General features: G+C 35.0%; 1 protein-coding gene across 2 annotated transcripts in view; it reads left to right on the top strand.

Moving 5' to 3' along the window:
* The window catches only part of LOC108721228 (Wnt oncogene analog 2), a 46,185-nt gene extending 34,627 nt beyond the window's left edge, over positions 1–11,558 (top strand). The window contains exons 3-8 of one of the 2 annotated variants that reach the window (XM_018445644.1): positions 6,408–6,522; positions 6,602–6,673; positions 6,818–6,893; positions 10,230–10,409; positions 10,581–10,923; positions 11,272–11,558. In XM_018445644.1, coding sequence (XP_018301146.1) covers positions 6,408–6,522; positions 6,602–6,673; positions 6,818–6,893; positions 10,230–10,409; positions 10,581–10,923; positions 11,272–11,423 — 938 coding nt within the window. In that variant the 3' untranslated portion in view covers positions 11,424–11,558. Of the gene's footprint in view, positions 1–6,407; positions 6,523–6,601; positions 6,674–6,805; positions 6,894–10,229; positions 10,410–10,580; positions 10,924–11,271 lie in introns of both variants that reach the window. The other variant, XM_018445643.1, reaches the window with a different exon arrangement.
* Positions 11,559–14,437: the final 2,879 nt, after the last annotated feature.

Raw genomic sequence — 14,437 nt, 5'->3', positions numbered from 1 at the left:
AACAACTGTGAAGACATCCCGAAGTGGATTCGAATGCAAATTCAATGGCCAGACTCAGATCGAATAAATATTTAGTGAAGATGTGTGTCTTAATTATAAGTAATTGGTTAATTGTCTTGCGCTGATCGAGTTTAATTTAACGGTGAAATAGAAATCGTGCAAGTTCTTATCAAATTTTTGCTGAATGAAATCCAACATTACTGTTGATTCTACATAAAAGAACGTAAATGCAAAAACTAAATTGCAAAATCGTTAAAGTCGAATCATTCATTAATTATAAACTCGTTAATTATAAACAATTACGGCCTAATAACTGTTCTCATTAGAGAGTAGTAAAAATCATTCGTTGCATCGATGTTTTGAAGGCATTTTTTGTCGTATTTTGCCATCTACGATTTTTAAAATTGCTGTTAATTTTATTGTAATCCGCATGTATGCACAGAAAAATATACTAAATTTTAATATATCATTTGTTTGAATAGTATAACTAAATATTTATTAAATATAAAGCTACAGTTATTTGATACAAGAACCATTAATTTGATTTAACGATCATTTCTGTTATTGTAAATAACTATTTACTGTAAGTGAATATTTAATCGGCATTATTCAAATAAATATTTATTAAAATTTAATACATTGTTTCTTAGTATAATTGTTTAGGTATTTCTTTACAAACGACTGTACAAGAAAAAAATTCTATTGAATTTTACTAGAAAAATAAATATTCGTGTGTGTATCCTGTTTTCCTTTCTATTGTCAAAAATAGCAGACTTATTCAAATGCAAAATACATGATGTGCACGATTTCATATCATATAATAATTATACGATACGATACAGTGTCAATTGCCCTCTACATTTTTTTACTGATTAATTATCATACTGATCAATTTCAATGAAAACATGAGCAGCTCACAATTAAAATCACGCCACAAATCTTTTTGTCATATACAAAAAAAGATGGCCGTCCTATTTTAATTCATCCACTCGACAGCACTTTATGATGATTGAGCGATGATTATTCATTGAACCGGTACGGGCGAGTCGTTTCAAATTATAAAAGGACGGTGCTACACAGCAGTAAGAGTCGGCTCCACGTTCTTACCTGTAGCAAAGAGAGGTAAAACGTGTTGCTTTTTGTCCTGTCTCGGTTCATCCGTCGTGACACAAAAGGAGAGAAGCGTTCTGCTCGCGTGCGTTACTTTCACGCCATCACGAGGGAGAGAGAAAGCACGGACTTTAAAATATTCCACCCCATACACTATCATCACGCAGTTTGGTCTCATGAATAACTTGACACTTCTCTCTTTCTTTTTCTTTTTCTCTTTGGTATAAGCTTGTATAGACGTCATGTAAGATTGAGAATAAAGAATTTGATAACAATTATACAATTAAGAAACGTTTGTTCGAGATTTGCGCGGTCATAAATGCATTACATTCCGCAAGATTTATATGTTTAACTTTCTTTTTTAGACATAATTTTTAAGTAAATTACTGAATCTAATTTGATTTTTTATTTATATCATTAATTACTACTGGTATTGCAGTTACTTTTTTTTATTGCATAGGGAGTAATGTAAATTTTGACGAAAGCTCAAAACTTCATCAATGAATCAAATTTACAATCTCATAAGAATTTTTATAGTTGAATTTTAAATTTTATTCGTCAATGATTAATAAGTTCTTTCCGAAATCAATAGAATCTTTGACAAGCGTAAATTACAGTCAAATCTTGCTATTACAACTATTAATGTTTTCCCTCGATTTACATTTTTCTCCGCTCATAAGCATAACATAAATAGCTCAGCATGAAGCACGAAATCTGAATAATACATAAAAAGAAAAGTATAACAAAGGTATAAAAGAATAACAAATATTTATTTATCTCTCTCTAACAAAAAAGTGAAAAAAGAAAATAAAAAGTAGAGATTTTTAAGATTCTCTTTCTTCGCTAAAGCATTGTCAACATGCTCACTCGGACTACTTAAAATATGTTCGCGCATAAATAAAAATTTCGTTCCGTTCATGCACAGAATGATATATTTCCATTTTACGTGCGTACCTAAATGAAAACTGTGAAATAGTGATAAATGATACCGTAGGAGAATAAAAAAGTATGGATTCGGATTGTTGAATATACAGATGCAGGGGTTTTAAGAATAGGGAAATTTGTCTCAGCACTGATTCTTTCTGACTAACAATAAGACCAGAATAATTTAGTCTTAATTTACTCGCCGATTCGACGCACTTTAGCGGTCTACTCTTTTTCCAATAGCACGTGACCGAAAGATAGAACTGAAACGAGGTTAAAGAAAAAGAAATCACGCGCGGCGATTCAGTAAAACGACAACATTTCATTCGGAAAAAATGTAACTATGTAAAGAGGAGATAATTAATAAACAATAATAATAAATAAATACTAATAAAAGATAATTTTTGAAAAGAGAATATGTTATATCTACAAACTTCTTTTCGCTAATTCACATTCGAGATGTTATCGTGAAAATCTTGATTAATGTATCCTTAATATAATACGATATCTAAAAGCAATGACGAGTTGCAAGCAATTTTTATCAAATCACACTTTTAAAAAACATATCTTATATAATCAAATAACATATCTTTCGACTGAATAATGCATGTAATACATACGTGTACGTAATTCTCATAGATTAATCAAAATAAAAAAGAATAATGTTTCATTCAGTTTGAATACCGTTCAGTGATGCTCACCATCGATATAGGTCGCGTGGGCGAGTCCAGCGAATGATCTGTCCTCCTGTGATAAACGCCGCAGGCGAATAAGGATTCCCTGTACACACAATGTCCACGACAAGGGAGACAGGGACACGCGAACTTTTAACCTCGGCACGACGAGCGAGAGAAAAGGGAGATAAAGCGCGAGAGAAAGCACGCTCCACATGCATACACACGCGTGTGTACAAGCTAGCGGACAAATGTTTTTTTTTTCACGACGAAATAAAGATCTCGTCCAACATAAGAAGGGTACAAGGAGAGAACACCGCCGGTGGTGGCCGGTGCGCGTCCGTTCACCAAGGTGGTAACTCTCTTATCGTCCACCCACCGAGAGTTTATGGTATACATCTTGTATACATCTCACGCGCGTAAAGAGTTAAAACCAGGAATCCGAACCAGAATAATATTTCAATCTGATTACAGTCTAATATAAAATTTAATAATTTACTTTTTGATTTTGATTTTTTTGGCCGATGGAAATAAAATCATTCAAATTTATAATTTCTTTAGTTACAGTTGTAATTTTTTAGTAATTATTTTTTTCACAATTATTCTTTCGCAACAAGAAATATGCATCGTTAAAGAAATCTCATTCCATAAAGTTTCAAAATAACGAGATACATCTTTCTAGTTGAGAATCAAATCATTTCTCGTCCCCTTTCATCGCGAGACAAGTAACGAGTCAGGATATCACCTCGATGGCATAGTAATATCGCATGGATACACGCGAAATACTTTATTGCCTGACACGATAGGATCGGGCTCGTTATCTTTAATAAGATCGACTCACATAAAATCGCGGAGAATATAATAATGGAGCATCGGGCAAAAAGCGTCTTACTGTACTACCATTGGACAATGTAAGCCTTGTGGGTGGATGCGTGACGCATCGCCATTTGAGATCCACTGCCATCAATGTATTTCTCTGTCATAACAAGAACTAAGAAGGAGTAAGATGCGAAATTTAACCCTTCTGAGGATCATTTCGTGCAAGTTTTAATACCGGTTGTGTATTAACTCGAGATTCTCGCGCCTTAATTAAGGTTCCGCGTTTAAATAGTCTGATTCCTTAAGGACTGATTGAGTCTGATTACGTCTCACGTAAGATGCATCAGCTTGCCTGTTCTACTATCGGTAAGACTTAAAAATTGTTTAATTATTTGACAAATGATGTTCATCTCTTATGGTCAGATGAGTGACTGTTTCTCTCAGGTGAATGTGTAAAATTAAATAGTAAAATTAAAAAATATATCTTACGTTAATAAAACTTCATTAAGATATTCTATATATATTCCAAATGAATGTACCAATTAAAGTAAAACACAAATCATAATTTTTTCAATTATAAATTTATAACAGGATATAAAATGAGTGCATCGTTGGCTAAAAGCGATATATATGCAAGCTGATTTAGCTGATACGTGTAGCGTTTATACCTTTACATTAATATCGTTAATCAATAAATGACTATCGCTAAGAAATGAATGATACGATAAAACGAAGGGTTGCGATGAGTACGTACTCATTATTAAATTTGAGTACGCATCACACGATCGCCGTAAATAATCGCCCACGTTCGGTGACGCGGTGGCTTATAAATTTCGTATGGCTATTACGCGAGTCACTTAAAATGCAATGATATAAATTAAAAGATCGCCAGTATAATCGATCAATCACGGACCATTCGTCTTGCGACTTTGCGCTGTTCTCCTCTTTTTCTACTTCTTGTCATTTAAACGATCACCACTTTGCGATACCGCCCTTTACTTTCACTTTAATTTACGAAATATGTATTACGAAACACAATCAAACCCAATCGAAATTTGGAATATAAATACCGGGAATGTAAATAACGTATTCTTCAGTTTTTTGTACGCGAATCAATACGGTCATTTAAACGAGGACTGATTTTAACAAGAACATTATTTTACGTTGCAAGAAGATAATCCATTCTCGTTTTATTTGCCGCTCCGCAATATTTTCAGACGTTAATAAGTGCACAAGTAATGTGACACACAAATACACGCGTATACAGAGGATTATGTACATTGCACATATACATCGCAAATAGATTGAGGCCTACTCTCGTCTTTCGCATTGCCCGTTCGGCACGAACAACGACTCTTCGGTATCACCATGAGCCGAACCCTAATATGGAAGCCGTGCTCATTTGGTGCGTTCACGTTTTACAGCTGAAATGAATTTATGGAAAGGACACTTCTCTTCGTCCGTTCGGAGCGGGAGAGAAAGAGCGAGAGAAGAGTCGCAGCGACAACGCGGCAACGCCAACGAAACGATAAATTTACCCCTTACCGGCTTCTCTGACGCTAAATAGATGCCCGCGCTGCCGTCCTTTGACATAAACGCTCAGCATAAATTCATCAACCTTTTGACCGATGGTGTCTCCGCGCACAATCAGCTTCCTTCACGACGCGTCCTAGAGCGCCGGCTCGGACGGGAAGAATACAATGCTCGGATAGTGCTTTCGCAAACGGGTATGCGACAATCTCTCATAAATTGCTCGAATGTCTATTTATTTCCTCGATGTTTTATTATTAATAATAATATTTTATTACAATAAAATATTTTACAATATTTTTTATAATAAAGTAAACCAACTTTGAAAGTAATAAAGTATTCAAAAGAAATCGGCTAAATGAAAAATTCATCTCTGTGGAGATACACTCCATTCTGTTATATTATCAGAAATAATAGAATGTCTAGAAATAATAGAAACTGAATGGTGTGAAAAACAGAACATGGTATTGTGACCACAACTTTATGAGAGAGACATAAACGCGTCTGTTGTTTCACCGTATTCGTTGCATATTGTGACGCAATAATTTATCCTAATAGCACAAATCGGTGGGGGCAATAATGGTTGTAAATTGGTTCCTAAAGATTCACGGAGTAGACGTCTTCATAGCATTGAATTTCAACATTAAGCTAATGCATATACCTCTTCTTCAACCGAATTTACATGAGAGATTATTGCACGCCCTGGCAAACACTGACAAGCAAATTACAGCTGGACGAATTTGACGACGATAGAGTGAAACGCCGACCGGCTCCGACAGATTTAAGACAGAGCGGCGCGTAGGTGTCGACTGTGATAATGGAGTGAAAAATGAACATCGTGAGGAAACAGACGTACGATAATTCATTCGACACGGTAAACGAGCTGAGAGTATGGCGTAATTAATTGCGTTCGCGCTTTACGCGCATAGTGCGATGGCGAGCGTCTAGTTGTAGTAAATTCGCGTGATGAAAATACTTGACAAGGCAACGTCCATTTGAATATGCCTGCTATCGTAAGTCTTGAGTTTCGGAACACCGTCAACGTGCAAATTTGAGCCACGGTTCGTGTATAGGCATAGATGTTAAATTATTATAATATGTAGATTATATAATAAATAATTATATAAAATTTGCAAAATATAGTATTATAATATTAATAATTATTATATAATTTTTAATATTATTACATTTTAAAACTATATATGTATTAATAATAAATTAGAAATATAATTGATTTGAATTTTTAAGATTTCTCAAATTTGCTTCAACTTTCCTTGTATAAAAATCAAACCAACCCTCTAATCTGTATGAGATAAAAACAGAAGAAAATTTCGCATTTTTTATTTGCAGGTAGCAAAGAGGCGGCTTTTACATACGCGATAAGCTCGGCCGGCGTTACATACGCAGTGACAGCAGCTTGCAGCCGTGGTAACATCACAGCTTGCGGTTGTGAACCGGCTGTAAGGTAGGCTATAAATCCCGTGACGTTTTGCGCACAGCACGCAACGTGTTAATTATTACCGATTAATATCGCATTTTTGTAGGACGAGGAAGGAATTACCGCCGAACGGTTGGGAGTGGGGCGGTTGCAGCGCCGACGTCACGTACGGGATGAGGTAATTAAACTGATAGTTAATTAATTTGCACTATCAGTTCTCGTCGCTTCTTACGCCAGCATGCTCGCGAACGGCGCGAATACGGCGAACGCTAAAACACGCATAAATTTTAATATTATAATTTAATGTTAGGTTCGCGCGTAGGTTTCTGGATGCGAGAGAGATCGAAGGCGATGCTCGGAGCCTGATGAACCTTCACAATAATAAAGCCGGAAGAAAGGTAAGCGTAGTAATTAATGATAGCGTTCTTTTTGTATTTTTATCTTTATAACATTATTAAAAAAGGCTGATAGGTTTCTCATGAGAGGAGCCCAGACACGGGCGTCACAAGTTATAAAATATGCGTCAGCAAAAAGTAATACTATGTAATGAGCACCATAATTGCCGTGAAGCAATATTAATTACCGTAATTCGCAAGAGAAATCGTTTAACGCGAAGATTAAGCTCGCTGGTATTTGACGACAGCACAGCTCTTCGCCATTTCTCAATCATCCTGTCGCGTAATTATATTCTAAAATTATATAACACCATATTATACAAATGATATACAATATAATTGAAGTAGACAGATATACTTCCCATGAAACTTAATTTGCTTCATACGCCTAAATGTTTACGCTTGCAAACTGATTGCCCGCTATTCGAAGCCCACGATTTCCTAACATTACATCAATATTATAATTTCCCTCTTAATAATATAAATGTAATATATATACATAACACATATTGTACGTAATTATTCATTGAATTTTCGCATTGATTTCTGCGCCGATTCCCATTGGCCTATTATTGTTTATTATTTTTATTATTAAATTGACAGGAATCTGTTTATCATTATTAATTTGTACATTATAACATTGATATAATGTTATCAGTTTGTATTCTGCGAGTTCCGTATTCTTAACGCGTCGGAATTAAACAAATTGCCTATTCTTAACATTTCCTTTCACAATATTCTAATCTACCAATTCTATTGCAACGATATGTGCGCAAAATATTTTATCTCACTCGTGTTCGTATGTAATTATGCTGTCATGTAGAAAATTAGTGAAGAAACAATAATTCAAGAATAATTTATATTATAAGGAAATTAAGAATAAGTAATCAATCAATTTGTCAAGAAGAGAAATGTTCGATTATATATGTAGGAATGTGTTTTAGCACGTTAATATTTTATGGAAAATCATTCTAGAAATTGAGCCTGACAGAGGAAAGAACGGATTAGATCGGATAACGGAGTGATAATATCCATAATGAGGCGCGTTCATCGTGCACCAAGTATATGCAAATCAGACATTACCAATTTTGATTTATCGCCCAATAACCTACGCGGGAAGCCAATTATATCGAGGAAGACAATGTCGTTGATCTGCGATTCGCGTATACATAACTGTTTGCTTAGCGTATCTAGATATCTTAATGTTCTGTCTATGGTAATGTCCAATTTTTATTTTGAGAGAGAAATGTGAGGTGGATTAAAGGAGAGAAAAAAAAAGAGAGAAAGGGAAGCAAGAAATTACTGATGCATACAGGATTAAAATTATTTTTCCGATCTAATAATCTATAACTCTTTTTTTATCGTCATTATTCTCACGCAGTAAAGTTGATGATCGAAAACGAACGTTTGTAAGAAACAACTGCGTTATGCCCGAAGGTGAAATGAAACGGTGAGGGCGGCGCGCCTTAATTGGGGAAAGTTCGTCTCGAGCTTTCGTCTCGATTGGCCCTTATTACAAGCGGGCAATAAAACCTCGCTGTTGGTCTGCGTACGTGCACGTACACGCATGTACGTGTATTCCCAGAGGTAATGATTTATTCTTAACGTTGATCGCCCCGGCGCGCCACATATTTTATGCCTTGAAGATTTTTTAAACCTTCCTCCGTATGTGGCACCGACGCGGTGCGCCGGAATAATTCGAAATGTTAAACCAGTTTCATGCGCGTACGCGTCGTGTCCACGATCGGTGCACAATGAAGGGTCCCCATTGGAAATCGAGCGTGCGTAGGATTTTGCGGATGAACATTCGATACGATTACAACCGTTTAAGATCAGCCTCGAGTTAATCGAAATGCATCTCCCGCGCCAGTGGCGTGGCGATGCGAAATCCGCGCTGTAATTGTTCCGAAGAACATTGTAAAGGCCATGGCACACACATTCCGTAACAGTAATCATGAGACGTACCGTAAGAATCAGCCAATTAAAATTAAGAGTTCAAAAGAATTCTCTACTGTGATTGGCAGATTCTTACGGTACGTCTTATGGATACTGTTACGGAAGGTGTGTGTAATTGTTCATAAACGCGAGAGAACGTGAGAATGAGTGGCTTGTAACAATTCGAGCAGTCGTATATTATACCCGAGAGTCGACTGTGTATCTTGGAACGAGATGAAAATTACAAAAGTTCACTGCAAATCCATGTATGTAAAAAGTGACTACAATATATGTGTGTGATTGGTTTCCTCTGTAAAAATAACACTGCATAAAAAATGAATTTATACATTTAAACGTGTAACGTAAGTGTCATTTTTACACGGAAAATTAATCATACATTAATCATACATATTTTGTAGTCATTTTTTACATACTTGGAGATTTGTAGTGATGAAATTATAAACATTTTACTGAATTTGCTCACTTGTAATTTTCATCTCGTTACAAATTATATAATCGATTCTCAGCATATCTATGAAGAATATAGTCAATCTCTTTTTATTCTTCACGTGTTAAAATCAAAGACTTAAGACTTCAATTTCCAATACTTCTCTGCATACAACTTTATCTCACGTAAAATAAAAATATTTAAATCGTACGCAAAATAATTATATAGTAACATTTCTATTTTACATAAACATGACCAAATGAAAAATATATAAATCAATGAAATAATGAATAGAAGTCACAGGTTTTTTTTGAACGCGATAAAAAATATTTTTTAAAATTGCACGCAAAGTGATTAAAACAATCGAACTATGTATAATATTATGACAGTTCGAAGCTCTACGCCATTGATTTCTTCGTAATGGGCCCGTGTATATCGTTTGAAAATGATTCAAGCATCAGGCGACGCATTCATTCTCATCGGGCGCATTGTAAGTTTTTGTTTTCATTCTCGTTCCCGCTCTCCGACCAAAAAGGCTCCGATCGTATGTGTAGATTTGAAATTTGCATAGGATACGCGTGTATATAATGTAAGGAACAAATCGATGTACACTTTATTAAGCGCACGATAGAAGTGGTAATCTGTTTCGATGCAATATATAAATGCGTTTCGAAACTCTATACAAAGTCTCTGTGATATATTTGGACTTGTAAAATCAATTCAAAAAGGGTAGCAGGAATTGTTTATTGCTGCAGAATAAAATAAATCAATACTGTATATATAGACAATTTAAATAAGATTTATTTTTTTCAAATATTGTACTGTATTTCATTTAGTGAATAAATTAGTTGAATAAAAAGAATTAAATAATTCAAATAATCGGGCGATATTAAAGAGAATATGGGAAATAATTATGGAAATTATATTTATTTGTATATAACATTTTATCTTTTCAGATAGTCAAAGCTCTTTTACAAACGGAATGCAAATGTCACGGTGTATCCGGATCTTGCACTGTAAGAACGTGTTGGCGAACGTTACCCAGTTTTCGTCAGATTGGCGATGCGCTTATGAAAAAATACAGGAGAGCTAAACCTGTCATGGCCATTACACCGCCTCCCCCACCCACAGTTCAGGTAGCTTATTCTAGTAAATGTCTATTGCGAGTAAATCAACGATTAATTAAAAACACGAGATTAATTCAATATACAGATAAATCAAATTCAATTCAATAATGGTTTAATGGTATTCCTATTGCTATTTCCAAAATTTAATGCAAATTATTTGATGTAGCTTATAATTTACAGATCTTGGACGCAATGTCGCATTCAATGTTGCCGGAAATGGTGCCCATATTGGGAAACGACGCCAAAACTCAAGGTAAGCCGAACGATTTCGCCAAATCGCGGCATAATCGACAGCCACTGTTGAAGAAAATCAACAAGTCCAAGAAGTACTTGGTACTTTCGACACAGAAACGGTCGAAAGACAAAGATGGTAGCCCGACTATAAGCTCGATTATAAACCCGAAAAGAATTCCAAAAAGAAGCGAGCTAGTTTATCTTCAACCCTCCCCCAATTACTGTGAGCCGGACTTGGCGCAAGGTAGCCTCGGTACGCAGGGCAGATATTGCAATCGTACTAGCACAGGTAAGAGGAAAAAGTCCTGATACAAAGTTTCACAATTCAGTAGATAATATGCTATTTTATTAAACATTTATAATTTTCATTTCCAAAAAAATCAGCTTGCTGATTTTTGACGTATTTCTATAGTATTTCAATATTTAATTTAATTATCGAAACATTCTACAAAAGTTAAACGATAATTCTTCAACAAGAATTTTTCTACAATGCTTTAAATTAAGAAGCATCATAACGGTCAGAACGTTAAGATGTTGAACTATTGTAAATTCATTTAAATGAATTAATTTCAGAAATTATAGAGTAGAAGAATTTTTCTAGCTTACGAAAACAATAAAAATCTTTTTCTATTTTTAGAAACCGATGGATGTGATTTAATGTGCTGCGGTCGCGGCTACAATACACATCAATTCACGAGAACGTGGCAATGCAAATGCAAGTTTCACTGGTGTTGCCGCGTACATTGCGAGACTTGCATGGAACGCACCGAGGAATATACATGCAAATAATACTATTATCACCGTACAATGTGTATATAGATTTGCGAAATAGTACATGTAATTATATAAATGTTAGACTTTATCTTTTCAAGAGTAAAAGGAACGGACTGACGCATAGAAATGTTAATATTATACGTGATTGCAAAAACGAAACTATATAAGAATATCATAATTTCAAAACTATATATATATATTATATATATATGAAGATTTCAGAATTATATTGAACAATGTTCTTCTTGATGATATTAAAGTTGATAGGACATATCTTGTAACTTTATCAAGGCTTTATAAAATTTCGGGCTATATGTAGAAGTTTATAGTAGTTAAATATTAAAACAATTAAATCTGAAAATGGATCATTAAGCGCGTAAACATCGTTCTATATGCTGACTTTAGATGCTGAGAAAGAATCGCGCAAGTTTCATCCCGCTTTTATTTTCTGTATTTAGGGATGGAATTAAATTCAATACATATTTATGAAATTTAGTCAATGTCTAAATATCGTTTCGTCGATATCAGGTAATATAAGATAATTAAAAAATAAGTAATATCGAGTTTTGTAAGAATTATGAATGCATTTCAGATAAGAAATGTAATCCAATCAAAATCAAGTACCTAACAACTTATATCGATATTATTTAGAATAGGTTTATGCAGCACTTTACTCGCGAGCTAAACGCTTCTATTTCTCCATTATCTCGTTGAATGAGAAACAGAAAGAAAACAAAAAACAATAAATATTAGAGCTAACCAGAGTCTCTATTCTTTTTTTTTGTTTTCTCTATCTTGCTCAATGATAAAAAGATAGAAGCATTTAGTTTGCGAGCAAAGTTTCCGAGTCTAAAGTAGTAAAGTTTCCTAGGTTTGATCTAGAACATATTTTATATAATATCGATATCATTTAGAATGTATTCAAATTTTCAAAAATATACACTGATATTGTTTTAAATATATAATATCAGCGTCTCTACTCGACGTATACATACTTTTCTCTGATAATATAAATTATTTATCATTAGAATTCTTGCTACAATGCGTAGTCGTATAATGCGGAAATTACCATATAATAAATAAAATTCTGTAGCATATCTATGTGTTTTGTTATTTCGATTTCTTGCAGCATTTATTTTTCACTATTTGTATTGTTACGACAAATTCTTTCTATTTTTTATATACAGAACAATAAATCTTTTAAAATGTAAAAATAAGATAAAGAAACTCTTGTAATACTGACGCAATGTAAATTGAATTCATCCTTTATCGAAACAATTTTTTAAATTTAATTGGTTAGAATTATTTTTTTAATCTATCAAAAACTATAAAATATTAAAAATAAAATCAATAGTCATTTTATTATTTTCCAAGTATTGGATGTGTAAAATGTTACTCGATTTCTAAATTTTTTGAAGCGAAATTCTCTAAAGAGAGAAAATTGAGCTAATCTTGAAACAGAGTGATTCAATTTTCAATTTTTAAAAGTGAGATTTTACTCTTCAGAGTAATAATTCACTTTGATATTTAATATATAATAATTATAATTAGTCTGTATTTTACTATAATTAATATAATTATATTAATTTATACATTTAACTAATTATTCGTTCACAAATCACATCTAACCAATTAATATTCATAAATCCATTATCTCATCACAAAAGTTAATAGAAAAAAGTACTTACACCCATCGACGCGACGCTGGCGACGCTTTGCCAATGAATCCGACGTCTTCGTCCCAGGACCGCTCGCTGCGCATGCGTTCTCACAAAGCAACACTCGCGAAAACGCGAAAACCGAAACTGAACTAATTGTAACAATATCGTAATCGCGATACTTTATTACACTCCCGAGACGAAACGATCGACGCATTATGGCGTTCTCGCGTTGCTCGACGACCCACCGAAAGATTCGAATGTCGCCAATTTCACACCGACGCCGCTTTGCCAATGAATCCGACGTCCTCGTTCCAGGACCGCTCGCTGCGCATGCATCCTCACGAAGCAACACTCGCGAAAACGCGGAAACCGAAACTGAACTAATTGTAACAATATCGTAATCGCGATACTTTATTACACTCCCGAGACGAAACGATCGACGCATTATGACGTTCTCGTGTTGCTCGACGACCCACCGAAAGATTCGAATGTCGCCAATTTCACACCGACGCCGCGTGGACACAACGCGAGTCGAATCAGCAATCGACTGAACCGAGCGAGCCGCTCGAAAATATACACCCGAGATCGCTTGCGACGTAACTCCGAGCGCGTAAATTCGACAAAACGCAATTAAACGATCGACAAATCGCTTCATTCCGTTTATTTATTTAAATCATGCGATCCGCCACAAAAAACGCGCGAACTAGTTGCTTTAGTTGTCGGCGAAATTCTCGAGAATTATTAACTAATCAGAATATGTGACGCAAAACACATTTGAATTCAAGTTTTCTTCGAGAAATAATGATCGCCCATCAAGTAGAACTAGCGGCAAATGTTAATCTAATATATTCTTGTTCCCCTCGAATATATTTCTAGAGATAAAACGCGGAAAACGTCCGCCGCGCAACGAACGACTGGCGATTTGACCCGCGTTCACTGATCGTACGAATGGCGAGAGTCAATCCATCGCGTAGATGAATAATCCGACAGTTAACAGAGAATGAGGTACCTTTTTGATATCTCTAATGTCATATAATACCGCGGCGCGTTTTGAGATATAATATGTATATATCTTAGAACATTACTACTGGAAGAGAAATAGGACGCTGAACGTGAAGCCAGCATCTGTGCGAGAGAGAAAGGTAGGGAGGTCCTAATGTTCGCAATGCGCATGCGCAGCACCGTCGTCCGTTACTACGTTCACACGCCTTGCTTTCCAGCAAGGACACAGTCAGAGGCTACGTTTACAGCGTGCGCTTAGTCCGCGACCTATACGATAGATGTCTTTGTTTGACCTACAGGATAAACAAGGACATCTATTGTATAGGCCGCAGCCTAAATGTACGGTGTAAACGTAGCCAGACACTG

The sequence above is a fragment of the Mycetomoellerius zeteki genome, unplaced genomic scaffold (genome assembly GCF_001594055.1).
Source record: "Mycetomoellerius zeteki isolate Tzet28-1 unplaced genomic scaffold, Tzet1.0 scaffold164, whole genome shotgun sequence".
NCBI classification, from domain to species: domain Eukaryota; kingdom Metazoa; phylum Arthropoda; class Insecta; order Hymenoptera; family Formicidae; genus Mycetomoellerius; species Mycetomoellerius zeteki.
Note: the sequence above shows the minus strand (reverse complement) of the source record. Positions and strands in the feature narration are given on the sequence as shown.